This window comes from Acanthisitta chloris, unplaced genomic scaffold (genome assembly GCF_000695815.1).
Source record: "Acanthisitta chloris isolate BGI_N310 unplaced genomic scaffold, ASM69581v1 scaffold4500, whole genome shotgun sequence".
Classification (NCBI taxonomy): domain Eukaryota; kingdom Metazoa; phylum Chordata; class Aves; order Passeriformes; family Acanthisittidae; genus Acanthisitta; species Acanthisitta chloris.
The window spans coordinates 24,855-38,808 of NW_008650963.1; the positions used below are offsets into that span (position 1 = coordinate 24,855).

Genomic DNA, 13,954 nt, shown 5'->3' on the forward strand with positions numbered 1-13,954 from the left:
TGCAGCTCGGAAGGGAATCCCCAGCTATGGCACGTTCCAGGAGGAAGGAGCCTACTGCCTGCCCACCCTGTGGCTCAGCCTAACCCTACCCTGGTGTTCTGGGAGCTCTGTGGGTGGTGCTGAGCTCCAGCACAGTCCTGTGATCCCCTTGCTCCAAGGGCTCCCCAATTCCCTGTGTGTGCCTGTCCCACCCAGCCCTCGGCCACGCTGTGCTGCCAAACCTCCTTCCAAAAGTGCATCTCCATAGGCAGAGCCTGCTTTGTTGGCCCTTGGGCAAGCTAACTGATGATCCTGCTGATTGCCTGTAAGGAAGGGAACTCCTCATCCTCAATATGCAAAGCTTTGTGGGTGGCCACATCCTGCTGGGTCAGCACCTGCTGACATGTGGGGCAGATGCAGCAGTCGAGGTCCGAGTGGGAGTCTGTCTGCCACACATTCTTTCTGTTCTTTTTGGCTTTGTTGGAGCTTTGTTTTTCCTTGAGCCTGAAGTCATTGTGAGCAGAGAGCAGTTCCTGCTGCTTCCCTGTGTCTGGCAGCAGCACCAGCAACTCGTTAAAGATCTTCCTGAAGTTCTCTCCCAGCAGTTCTCGGCAGCTCTTGTAGTACTGTGCTGCAGAGATCAGCCCCTGAGGGGACAGGGAGGGAATTATTACACACAAAAATATATTCTCTATTAAAAACTCCCCCTGGGATTCATGTCTCCCACAGAGGAGGATTGGGAGCCAAAGGCTCTGTCCCCACTCACCTGCCTGAACTGCCCAGAATGAGTTTTAAACTTGTTGAACTTGGACTCATCGCTGTGAAGGAATTCCTTGATGGATTGGATGAGTTGGATGTTCCTCTGCTGGAAGTTCTCAGGTACCAAGTATGATCCATGACAGGGTTTTGGCCTGTGTTGGGAAACACAAGTGACTGTGACACTGGTTTGTGTCACACAGAGATGCCCTGGGACATCTACTACTATAGGCTGCATGTCCTTCCTCTACTCAGCTACGTGTGCATCACTGTAAGCAGCGCACAGCTCCAGGATGATCAAAGATGGGACTTCTGGAGCAGATCCCAGCTTTACCTGGACAGAATATTTCAAATCCAAATTTGATATGGTCCTGACTAGCTGCTCTGTAAGATGAGTTCACCTGAAGGACATGAGCCACAAATGAACTGACTTAACACAGGTTCTGGGTTACAATGACTCGCAGATCCTCTCCCCTTGTCCCATCAACTCCTCTTCCCACCCCACCAACTTCTCTTCCTGCCCCACAAACTCTTTCTATCCCACAGCAGCCACAGAGCAGCACCTGGAAAGCTCAGAGCAGTGAAGCTCAACAAGGAGAACATTCCTCAGCACCTTTCTGCTGGACTCCAACAGAACCCATGGGAAGGTGAAGGAATATGTTGAAGCTGCAGATTTCCAATCAATCCAGGGCAGCCCAAAGCCTGAGCAGCCACAGTACACACCTCTTCACTGCCTCAGTTGTAGCTACACAGGGCGGTGGTCTTCTACACAGCTGTCCTGGATCCAATCCATACCATCCAGGGACCTCCCAAAGGGAATCTTCACCCACCTGGCCCCACTTAGAGCAACCCCCTGTAGGTATCCCATGCCTGTTTGCACCCATTGCCAGACCTGAGGTGCGATGGGTGAGGAAACTCGGTGCAAGGAGCTGTACTCACTCTTTCAGAGCTGTGGTGCCAGGCTCGGGGATGTTGGGGGGTGGAATCACAGCAAAGCCTGGGGGGGGTTTGCTGACAGGCACTGCCAGGCCTGGGGGGGGAGGAGGGTTCTTCAGCAGCACCACAGAGTTAAAGCCTGCAGGGAGGCACAGAGGGGCAGGAGTCAGGGCACACCTGTGACACACACACCTGCCCAAAACTCACACCGGTGTCTCACACACTCGGCAGGAGCACCCAGAAGTGAAATTTGCACTGCAGACATCACATTGGAAAAAACCTACCCACCAGAGATGGAAACCTTCAAGCAGCACTTCAGAGTGGCTGATGTTCCTCCACAAAGGGCTTTAATTATTCATTTGGTTTTTCAATGGAAAATAATGTTTTAACCCACTCCAAGTCATGATGAAAACCACTTTTCTATTACAAAAGGAGCAGAAATCCCTGGAGCAGCACTGAGAATGGCCTGGCCTGGCCTGTCCCCCCTCAGGAGCTGCAGAGTGGCACAGAACAGCAGTGCTGGAGCCTCCTCATGCCATGCCACTTCCATTAAAGCCACTCCAGTCATGTTGGTTGCTGTGCCTCTCCAGCCTTACGGCTAAAAGCAGGGCGTGAAAGCTCTGCAGCACGGGAGGAAGTGGCCAAGGAAGCTAAGTGATGAGTGCCAGCAGGGACAGGGCACAGCCAGAGATTCCCTTTGCCTGCAGCAGCTTCCAAACCACATCTTGGAGCACAACAGCACAGGTGTGTGTCAGCTGTGGCTCAGCAAAGGAACAGGGAGAGGTAAAATCCACCTGCTCAGCCCTGAGCCACGCCCAGCAGATACCTCCAGCTGCGTGGGGCAGAGCTGTCCCAACACTGTCCCAGACTCAGAGGCCATTCCAGCCCTCCTGTGCCACCCAGGCTATCTCTACCTTCAGAGCCAAGCTGGTACCTGATGGCACAAATTCACAGGAGAGCCACAGGGAGAGTTTATACACCACATCCACATGCAAAGTTTCTCTAAGCCATTTCCAAGGAAAGCTGACTGTACACAGGAATGCTGCCACATCCCTGGGAGTGTTCCAGGCTGGATGGGGCTTGGAGCAAAGTGAGCTAGTGGAAGATGTCCCTTCCACTGGGACTAGACGTGCTTTAAGATCCCTCCCCACCCAACCCATTCCATGATTCCCTGATTCACTCCATGCTCACCTGGTGGTGGGGGCATCCTGGCTGATCCTGAGCTCCCAAGAGCTGGGAAGTCTTCCTGAGGTAAAGGGCATTTATTAGTCACTGGGGGCTTTTTAAGGCCTGGAGGCTCTTTGGGTGCACCACAGACTGCTGAGGACTTTTCTGAGTGCCCATTCATGACAGCTGTGGGTCTGTCAGGGCCATGAGGAGCAGAGGACACCTTGGCTGGCTGCCCTGCTTCCAGTGGCTTCTCTGGGGATGACCTAGGAAATGGTGTCTCCTGGGACAGCCTTGGGGATGATGGTCTCTGCTTCTCCACCCCTACCTTCTTCTTCTTGCCCACCTTAGTAAAAGTTTGTGAGGTAGAAGCTGCTAGCAAGGAGGAGACATCAAACATGGTTGGTGTGTTTCTGATCTCCTGGGTGGTCAAACCACTGCCACTGTCTTCCTCATCTGACTGGCAGAGTTTATTGCTCTTCTTGCTGCCCTTGGAGGTGTTCAGGGCTGGTTTCTTGGCTGCCTGGGTGACACAGGGGCTGCTGATGGCTTTGACCACATTTTTACTGGAACCATTGTTCCATGCAGATGTGATGTTGGTTATTGTTTTGTTGTTGGGCTTCATCTTGGACACCAGAGCTGGGAAATCCTCTTCCTGGAATGCTGCTTTCTTGGCAGTGGCTGTATATGTCAGAGGCAACCCAGAAGGGATGGTGGGAGCTGCAGAGGACGACAAGCTTGGGAAGTCTTCTTCTTTAAGCTTAACCAGTGCTGGCTGAGCAGAGCTGTGAGGAAGGGACAGCGTTAGGGTCACCCCCAGAGGCAGCACAACCTCTCCACACTCCTCCTCACACTGTCCCTTAGGGTGGCACAACAGAACACCAATGCACTCAGGGTTAGCAGCTGCACCTGCAGTGAGGCTCCTGTAGAGCTGCCACCAGTCTTGCTGTGCTATCAGCACCATCTCAGCACACCCTACCTTGAGCAGAGTGGGTACAGGTACACTTGAGCTGCCACAGCCTGCAAAGATACTATTCCAACCATCCCCAGTTCCAGGAGATGATGGATTGGAAAGCTCAGTGTACAGCTCCTTCAAGAGAAGCTATGGAGCTCAACTGGCTGCATTGGAGGATGTTGAGAACTGCCCTGATGTTGCACCACCAGAAGGTTGTCCCACTCTGCTCTGTGCTGTGGTGGCCTCACCTTGAGGCCTGGGGGCAAGTTTGCAGCACCACAAGATCTAAAGCTCTTAGAGCGTGTCCAAAGAAGGGACAGGAAGATGGTGAAGGGTCTAGAGGGACCATTCAAGGAGCTGCTGAGGGTACCTGGCTTGTTCAGCTGGAAGAGACTGAGGGGAGACCTCAGGGGGCTGCAGCTCCTCCCAAAGGGAACACTGATCTCTGCTCTGTGCAACCAGGGACAGGACCCAGGGAATGGCAGGAGCTGTCAGGGGAGGATTACGTGGATACCAGGGAAAGGTTCTTCCCCCAGGGGGTGGTTGGGCACTGGAACAGGTTTAGGTGGGATATTGGGAGAAGGTTCTTCCCCCAGAGGCTGTTTGGGCACTGGAGCAGCTCCCCAGGGCAGTGGTCACAGCCCCAAGCCTGAGAGAGCTCAAGGAGTGTTCGGACAATGCTCTCAGGCACAGGGTGGATTGTTGGGGTGTCCTGTGCAGGGACAGGAATTGGACTGATGATCCTTGTGGGTCCTTCCAGCTCACAACATTCCATGATTCTGTACTCTGACTCTAAGCTCAAACCACTAGCTGAAGCAACACTCAACACTGCTCATGCAGGTGAGTGGCACAGGCACAGCTCGAGGCAGGAAGGGAAGGGACAGGGGAAGCACTGGGAGGTGAAATGATCTGGAAAATCATTTTCCCCAGAAAAGCAGCCCATAAATAGGTTTCTAAAGGTGATTTGTCCCTGCTGCAGGCCTGCACAAACTCACCCTTGGAGAGGTCCTGCTGCTGAGCCAATGGCTGGGAAGTCATCTTGGCTAAGAGCACTGTTAGCAGCTGCTTCTTTGGAAGGGTGACAAAAAGAGTAAAGCAATGTTTTCAGTTAAACTCATTCATCCCAGAGCTGGGGCTGGCACTGAACACCACAGCAACAGCACCAGGCCCTATTTTCAGCAGCTGCTGATGTCATGAACTGACATTCCAGAGTGATTTTAAGCCATGCATCACTATTTCCTTCAATTAACTGCACTCCCCATCCTGGCAGTGCGCACGGGGAACTCAGGATGCTTGAAATGAGCAAAGCACAGGTAGGGAAGTACTTTGGGAGGGAACCTTCTAGAGACTGAGATGCCAACGGCCACAGCCTTCTGCAGAGGTTGGCACCCAGCTGCCCAAACAGGGTCAGGATGCTCATCGGAGCCTCCATGCTCCAGCTGATGTATCCCGATGTTGCTTCACCTGGAAGGCTGCTCCTCTGGGCAGCTCTTCACACCTCTGCCCAAGCTGCTCAGTAATTAGCTCCGGGGCAGTTGTTTTACACTGAAACATAACTCATTCCCAATTTAATTTGCCTTAAAATACAAAGTCTGTGCTGCAGGGAGCAGGGACAGATTGGGAATGGCTTTGACACACACACAGAGCAGAAGCTGTGGGTGATAACCTTGTCTGACCCCCCCAAATGTGCTGTACCCATTAATCACTCAGAGCTCCCAGATCCTAGTGAATTTCCATAGAATCTCTAAGTGGAAATCCCACTGCAGGAGCAATAGAACTGGAAAATGGATGTGGAGCAACACAAAATATCAAACATATAATATAAAACCAGCACTGCGCTGTATTTATTTTGCCCAAGTTGGACCTGGGTCAAAGCAGTTAAAACGTTTATTTTCACCAGTTGTGAACTTTTACTGGGAATAATTATTCCAAAAATGGAGAAACTCAGCTCAAGCATCCCAATAAACTAGTTCTTCCTGCTAGGGTGGAAAATGGAACATTCTTGATGGAACATCCCCCAAGGTTGTATGTTCCCTGCACTGATGTTCCACCTCGGGTCTAACCTGCTGAGGGATCCACTGGGACCAAAACATTCCTGGTGCTGGATAAGGTTCTGCAAAGCTCCACTCACATCTGGCAGCTCTTGGGAGCATGGCACAGTAATTCCCACCCCTTCCAGGCTGCTCCCCAGCCCCACACACCTCCCTGCAGCTGCACCTCCCGTCCCACACTCACCTGTGGCATCGCTTGGAGGCTTTGGCACACGCTTGGAGTTGAGCACATCAGGATCCCTCAGATCCTCCTTCTTCCCTCTGCTGCTGCTGCTGCCATCCTCTCTGTCCTCCACCCTTTTCTTCTCCTCCTGCCTCTTGGCTGCCACAGATGCCCTGACTGCTGCTGCAACATCCCTGTCTTCTTCTTCCCTGTCGGACAAACACGGGTGAGGGAGCAGCTGTAGCTCTCTGGCGCCAGCTGGGATGACAACCCTGATCCCATGCTGCCATCTGCTGAGAATCCTAAACCAGCCTCAGCACCCTAACCTGCAACATTCCCCCCTGGATCTGCCAGTTCAATCCAGACAAGGGAAAACTGGGATGAACTGGGAGAGGCAACACCAAGGATGCACACAGGCACCTAACTCTCCTGTTCATTTCCAAACGTATGAAACTATTCTTGGAGCCACAGGAATTCTTTGGTCATGAACTCTCAACATATGCACCATCCACATGCGACACCAACACAGGAGTGTTCTGGGATGGGCTTTTCCCCAGTGGAATCACCAGGAATGACCCAGTTGCCAGGAAAAAAAGGGAAATGGATGTGCAAAGCACTTGGGGCCGGTGTGGGTGAGACAGAGAAATGCAAAACTCCATTGCAATCCTTAACCCTTTTCCTTTCCCAGAGCACTCAGTGTGGTCACATACAGATCTATCAGTTCAATGGAAAGCATTGTCCTTAGAACAGGAATTTCAGGATCACCCAGACCAAAACAATCCATCAAACCTGCCCAGACTTGTCACCTACTTCAGAAAATCCGACTGGGAGAAGTCTGGATAAATCCAGCTGCTGGAATTTAGGCTTCTGAGGTCATTTAACTGTTTGCCTCCTGTGTCAAATCCAGAGTGCAAACCTCGCACCCAGTAACGTAACTAGCACAAAGCTTGGACGGGGAGCTCCTTCTACTCTCAGGATTCACCACAGAGGCCTCCAAATTTAGTAGCTTCCTACTTGAGCCACCAAAACACTGTGAATTGGCAAGTGAAAAACAAGACAAAGCAGGAATAAAGAGCCACAGAAGGTTGTGGTACACACCTCTTGTACCTCCAGCTGCCTCTCCTGTTCTGCTGGTTCCCTCTGCCACCCAACCTGCTGGTCCTCCCCTGCCTGTTGTACCTGTCAACTTCTTCATAGTCCTCTGCACCTACAACACCTGAACAGGAAGGAAAGGTGATCACTCTCAGGTATTTCTCTAATGTGAGCATCAATCAAGCCTGGAAAATGCAGAAATCTACTGGTACAGACAAATTCTCTTCATTTCTTGCTGATGACCAAGTCAGTAGTTCTCCTACAATTATGTGACATCATTAAATCCACACGTGGGGGGAAAATCCTACAATTCAGGTAGGAAGAGACCTCTGGATGTCCCTGCTCCAGACCCTCACTCAAAGCAAGGACAACTCAACACTACATCAGGTTGCCCAGGGCTTGGTCTGCTGAAGTTCTGGTTGTCTTCAACCTCTACAACCTCTCAGGGTCCTGTTCCGGGGCTTGTCCACCGTAATAGAATCATAGAGGTTGGAAGAGACTTTTAAGATCAAGTCCAACCATTAACCTGGAACTCTACTCTAACCCCTAAATCCTCTTCGCGAGTAAGTTTTTTGTGGCTATGAAATGTTCTCCAGATGTTCCTGAAAACCCTCAAAGCAGTAAGAACTGTAAAAATCACAGAATCATGGGATGGTTTGGGTTGGAAGGGAAGTTAAAGCTCATCCAGCTCCACTCAGTGGTAGGGACACCTTCCACCAGCCCAGGTTGCTCCAAGCCCCATCCAGCCTGGCCTGGAACACTCCCAGAGATGGAGCAGCCACAGCTTCTCTGTGCAACCTGTGCCAGTGCCTCAGCACCCTCACAGGGAGCAATTCCCTTCTAGGACATGGAATAACTCTGTTCCTGCCCTGACCATGGGCAGAGACACCTTCCACTAGCACAGCTTGCTCCAAGCCCTGTCCAACCTGGTCTTGGGCACTTCCAAGGATGGGGAGTCTACAACAGCTCTGGGCAACCTGTGCCTCACAGGGAAGAATTCCCTTCTAGCACATGGAATGACTCTGCTCCTGTGCTGACCATGGGCAGGGACACCTTCCACTAGCCCAGGTTGCTCCAAGCCCCATCCAACCTGGCCTGGAACACTCCCAGGGATGGGGCAGCCACAGTTTCTCTGGGCAATCAGTGCCTCAGCACCTCACAGGGAAGGCCTCCCTCCCACGACGTGGAATGCCCCTGCCAGGCTCACCCTCAGTGCGGCGCTGGTGCCGGGGAGCATACGTGAACTGGAGGTCGATGTGGCGGTTCTGCCTGGCCTCGGCCCTGCTCTTGCTGTGACAGGCAGTTTTGTGGGCCTTGTAGTCAATCTCTGTCCTGAAGGCATGTGTGAACTGCTCTGTGCTGCACCTCCCCTCCTCGCACAGGAAGTGCTTCTCGCGGAAGTGCTCCCGCAGGTACTCGTAGTCACTGTGGAGAGAAGAGGGTGCAGAGCTGAGACCTTCCCAACACATCCTCCTCATGCCATGGTCACGTACAACATGAAGACAAGCTCAACTGGTTGGTTTTTCCTTATCCAGAATCATCAAGGTTGGAGACCTCTAAGATCATCGAGTCCAACCATTAACCTGTCACTGTGTTACCCCCCAAACCACAGCCTCCAGTGCCAGATCCAGATGCCTCTTGAACACTTCCAGGGATGGTGACTCCGCCACCTCCCTGGGCAATATTCCAGTGCCTCAACACCTTAACAGGGAAGAAATTATTCCCAACATCTCCTCTGACTCTGCCCTGTCTCAGCGTATGGCCATTCCCTCCGGTCACAGAACCATAGAATCATCAAGGTTGGAGGAGACCTCTAAGATCATCAAGTCCAACCATTAACCTATTACTGTTGTAACTCCTAAACCATACCCTCCAGCACCAGATCCAGATGTCTCTTAGACACCTCCAGGGATGGTGACTCCACCACCTCCTTCTGCACAGCCAACACATCCCCAGATGTTAAACCTAACCCAGCGGCTGAGGCTCATCATAGCCAGTTGTGCACAAGGCATGTGTTTCCCACAAAAAACTACTTCTACCTTCTTTGCACATGACCTTTGGTGCATTAGAATCATAGAATTGTTAAGACTGGAAGACCTCTAAGACCAACCATCAACCACCACCACCACCATGTCCCCAAGTGCCACATCCATGTGTTTTTTGAACACATCCAGGGCTGGTGACTCCACCCTGCCCTGGACAGCCTGTTCCCATGCCTGAAAACCCTTTCCATGAAGCAATTTTCCCTAATATCCAAGCTCAACCTCCCTGGTACACCTTGAGGCTGTTTCCTCCCACCCTGTAACACCACAGACAGCTGCTGTAAGGCTGCAAAACGTTAACTTTGAACGTTTAACCTTAATGAAGACAATTTTAAAGCATCAACTAGACCGAAACTGAATATTTTGGGTTGAGGAACAAGAGAGGCTGCAGCCAACTTACTCCTATCCTTCTACTTTCTCATCCAACACTTCTCTCCCCACAATTCAAAGTAATTTTCCCTCAAAAATTTAAGCTACAGGAAGAGCAGAATCATAGAATTTTAGAGGTTGTAATGGAGCTTAGAGATCATTAAGTCCCAACCCCCTGCCCTGGGCAGGGACACCTGCCACCAGAACAGATTGCTCTATGCTTTTGCCACCCTGGCTGTGACCCCGGCCGGGTCTGGGGCAGCCACAGCCTCCCTGGGCAACCAGAACAAGGTCTTTGATTCAGTTTAAGCTAGAGGAAGAGGAAGAATGTGCTGGCACCAACCTGTAGTACTCCTGAGCCCCATCAGAGTCACAGAAGTGGCAGAAGTAGTGATCCCTGCGGAGGTGTTTCAGTAACTCGTCGTTATCTAGGTACCTCTCGTCGCAGAACTTGCAGAGGGGGTGCCCGCGGTGGGAGGTGTCATCTGGATCCCCATGGATCCTGTGCCGGGCCAGGTCCTTCCTGGAATACCATTTCCTCTCATAGGTAAAAATCTGAAGGAACAGATATACGTTTTAATCTATATATATGACTATTTCTGTATCTACATAATAATATCATCTCTGATTCTATGACCATATTTCTTCCCCTCTGCTCTGCTCCTGTGAGGCCCCACCTGGAGTGCTGCACACAGTTCTGGTGTCCCCAACAGACAGAAGGACATGGAACTGTTGGAGCAAGTCCAGGAGGCCACGAAGGTGATAACAGGATTGGAGCATCTTCCCTATGGAGAAAGCTGGGTCTGTTCAGCCTGGAGAAGAGAATGTTGTGTGGAGACCTCAGAGCACCTTCCAGGAGCTGAAGGGGCTCCAGGGAAGCTGCAGAGGGACTCTGGTTAGGAACTCCAGTGACAGGACAAGGGGTAATGGGGAGAAATTGAAAGAGGGAAATTCAGATTAGGTATCAGGAAGAGGTTTTCCTGTGAGGGTGGTGAGACACTGGCCCAGGTTGCCCAGGGAGGCTGTGGCTGCCCCAGCCCTGGCAGTGTTTCATTCCAGGTTGGCTAAAGCCTTGAGCAACCTGCTCTGGTGGGAGGTGTCCCTGCCCAGGGCAGGGGGTTGGGGCTGGATGATCTCTAAGCCCCATTCCAACCCCTTACCATCCTATGAAACTATGACTTCTTGTGGCCAAGAACCAAAGGGGCTAAGCCACATTGCGCCCAACTTGGCCATTTGTGGGAGACAGATTTGCTTCAAAGAGATGAAATTTGACCACCAACACCTAAAAATCTGGGTGGACAGAGACAAAATTCAAGTGATGGATCCAAATTAAATCCAACTTGGATTTCTCTCAGTTTAAACACTGGAAACAGAACTGTATCACTTTTTTTCCCTTCACATTTTTTTTGGACTTCACAAACTTAATTTATAATCTCTGAAGGAGAAAAATCCAAAGTATGTATCTAGAAACACACAGTGTTTTACATACTCAAATGAAAACCCTCATAAACCCCAAGTGAGGTATTTTACTTCCCTCAGACACCAACAACCCCAAAACAGCCACACACAGGATACAGTTCAGTCACCAAATTGTGTTCCATAAGCCAAACCCCTGTTCCTGTGAGCACATGGGCTGCTTTAGTAGGAAGGTTCTGGAGATGCCAAACATCTGAGAACAGAATATCCTTTATTCCTGGCCTAGACAAGGACCGAGAACTTGCTCTGGGGAAAGGGTTGGTTGGCTTAGTTTGGTTGGTTGAAGCTTCTGCAAGCTGAAGAACATTTTTCAGTGGTACTGGTAAAATGGAACCTTTTTTGTGCCAAATAAAAATCTCTACGATACTGTGAAATGAAAAATCAGCAGATTTAAATACAGATTGTGAATTCTCTGGGAGAGACAAAGTCCCTCAGTGCTCAGCATGTAACACCTCCTCAGTGGAGCAGGAAGGACACTGTGATCAAAACAGGGTCCTGCCCTCCCTCCCCAGTTCCCTTCCACCATGACCACAGGGAAGACTCAAATCAGTTCCTAAACTCCTGCTCACTCTGGATCCTTCTGGCAGCAGTTCACCTCGAGTAACCCACCTGTGGCACCACCACTGTAGGGCTTAATTTGACATCTGGAGAACATCCAGATCCTCCTAATCAGTTTATGGAAGGAGAAAGACCTAAAGCAACTGCTCTTGCTGCAGGAGGCTGAGGCAACTGAAATACATATGTGCTGTTCAGCCACTCCTTCTTCCCAGCTACACAGATCCCTTGGAGGTTATGGAGGGAATCTCTCCTCCTTCCCACACATCCACCAGAGACTCAGCTCACCTTTAGATGTTTGACACACAGCTTGCAACAGAAGAGCTCATGCTGCTTCCTCATGTGTTGTTCCAGGTCTGCAAAGGTGTTGAAGGGCTTTGCATCTGGACACAGGAAGCATTCATGCTGCAGCAGTTTCCTGAGAGATGAGACAGAGTTTCCAGAATGATCCAATTTCCTCTTAGCATCCCAATTCCTGCAGCAAAACCCACATGCTCCCTCCCTGGAAGAAGGCTGAAGCTTCAGAGCTCCCCCAGGAATCCGTATTGCAGTTTGAGTGCTGCTTATTCCAAGAATTCCCTAAGTCAGGAATGGAATGAAGCCAAATACCAGAAGAGCTGAGCAGGCACAGTGTAAGAGCTGCACTGTCATTACAACAAACCCTTTGCTTGTCGGATATTCAGCTGATTCCTGCTGATTCCACACCCCATTTCATAGCACTTTCCACTGTCCCAAACAGAGTGGGAAGGGACAAAGGACTGTAATAGAAATGGAGGGGAAAACCCCATCCCACAATGGTTCCCAACACTGCCAGAACACTGGAGGCTCCCATTCCCAACTTGCATAAACATCGAGTCATGGAAAGCTGCAAATGTATCAAAGTGACATCCTTAGCCCAAATCTGGGTGGATATAATGACCCATTCTCCAGGAAAAAGGTTCCACTACCTGTATGGCTCCATCTTTTCTACTCTTCTCTCCTTTTAGCTGCTTTTAATCAGCATAAAGCCTCCCAATTAAGCACATTATACACTGGATTTGTCGAATGTGATGCTGAAGCCACATTTTCACTCTGCATTGGCTTTTCACTTCACCCTTTTCCTCTCCCACTCAGAACAAGGCAGACAAGGCTGTTCTTCACACAATATTCGGCACAGCAAGTTTGCTTAGTCCTTACTCAGCACAGTAATAATGACAATTATACCACTAACTATGTCTTTCCCAAATTCCACAGCAAGGAATGGAAAGGATTCCAGCAATTTTGCCAACTAAAGCAGAGAAATATGACTTTAATAGATCGAGTTTGTGTGTCATGTGTTTGGAATCCAACCCTCAGCCTTGGTGCTGTGCTCCCTCCCTCTGCCCTTGGCCAAGCACCTGCCCAGCAGGTGACTCATGCAGCCAGCAGCAATATTCCCAGGAAACCACCCCCCTGCTCTCCCAGAGCACTTCCTGCCACGTCGATCAGCACTGGGAGAGGAGCAGAGCTCACCTGTACAGAGCATACACCTCCCCGTCCATGAAGTAGATGTCATACTTCTTGTCATGCTGCAGCTGCTGCAGAGCTATGGAGGAGAAGGCAGGAAGCTTCCGACCAAACACCACCTGTGGGACACAGCCATGGGTTAGGGAGCACATGGACACTGGGGCATGGGGAGTCCTGGGAACTCCCCTGCAGCATTCCACACAAACTCCTCAGCACCAACTTTGGGATCAAACCCTCCCAGAATTCCAGACAAATTCCCCAGCACAAACTCTGGGACCAAACCCCCAGCACTCCAGACACTCCTCAGCACCAACTCTGGGACCAAACGCTCCAGCATTCCAGGCACACTTCTCAGCACCAACTCTGGGATCAAACTTCCCAGACCAAACGCTCCAGCATTCCAGGCACACTCACTCCTCAGCACAAGCTCTGGGATCAAACTTCCCAGACCAAACGCTCCAGCATTCCAGGCACACTCCTCAGCACAAGCTCTGGGATCCATCTCCAGAGCATTCCAAGCTCCTCAGCACCAACTCTGGGATCAGACTCCTCAGCATGAACTCTGAGATCCATATCCCCAGCATTCCTGACACACTCCCTAGCACCAACGCTGGGACCAAACTCTCCAGAATTCCAGGCACACTCCTCAGCATAAGCTCTGGGATCATCTCCAGAACATTCCAAGCTCCTCAGCACCAAGTCTGGGATCAGACTCCCCAGCCCAAACCGTGGGATCAAGCCCCCTGCGTCCCAGACACACTACCAGCACAGACCCTGGGCTCTGCCCAGCAGAGCTGTGCCAGCCCCAGCCCCTTCCCCCCACAGTGCCTGTCGCTCCCAGCTGTCACCTGTCCTTATCAGCCCTGGTTCTGGGAAGGGGAATTGGCCCAGCTTGGCCTTTGGAGTTTGAACCACACTGGGCAACATT

At 51.1% G+C, this 13,954-nt stretch overlaps 1 protein-coding gene across 1 annotated transcript; it reads right to left on the reverse strand.

Annotated features, from left to right (window-relative positions):
- Positions 1 to 278: 278 nt before the first annotated feature.
- Positions 279 to 13,145, reverse strand: ZNF598 (zinc finger protein 598; the record flags this gene model as incomplete). Its single annotated transcript, XM_009070997.1, has 11 exons — positions 279 to 626; positions 746 to 890; positions 1,675 to 1,810; positions 2,863 to 3,623; positions 4,789 to 4,861; positions 6,029 to 6,216; positions 7,106 to 7,223; positions 8,307 to 8,524; positions 9,854 to 10,065; positions 11,830 to 11,959; positions 13,033 to 13,145. Coding segments are annotated over 11 exons (2,442 nt in total), but the record flags the coding sequence as incomplete, so codon positions are not given.
- Positions 13,146 to 13,954: the final 809 nt, after the last annotated feature.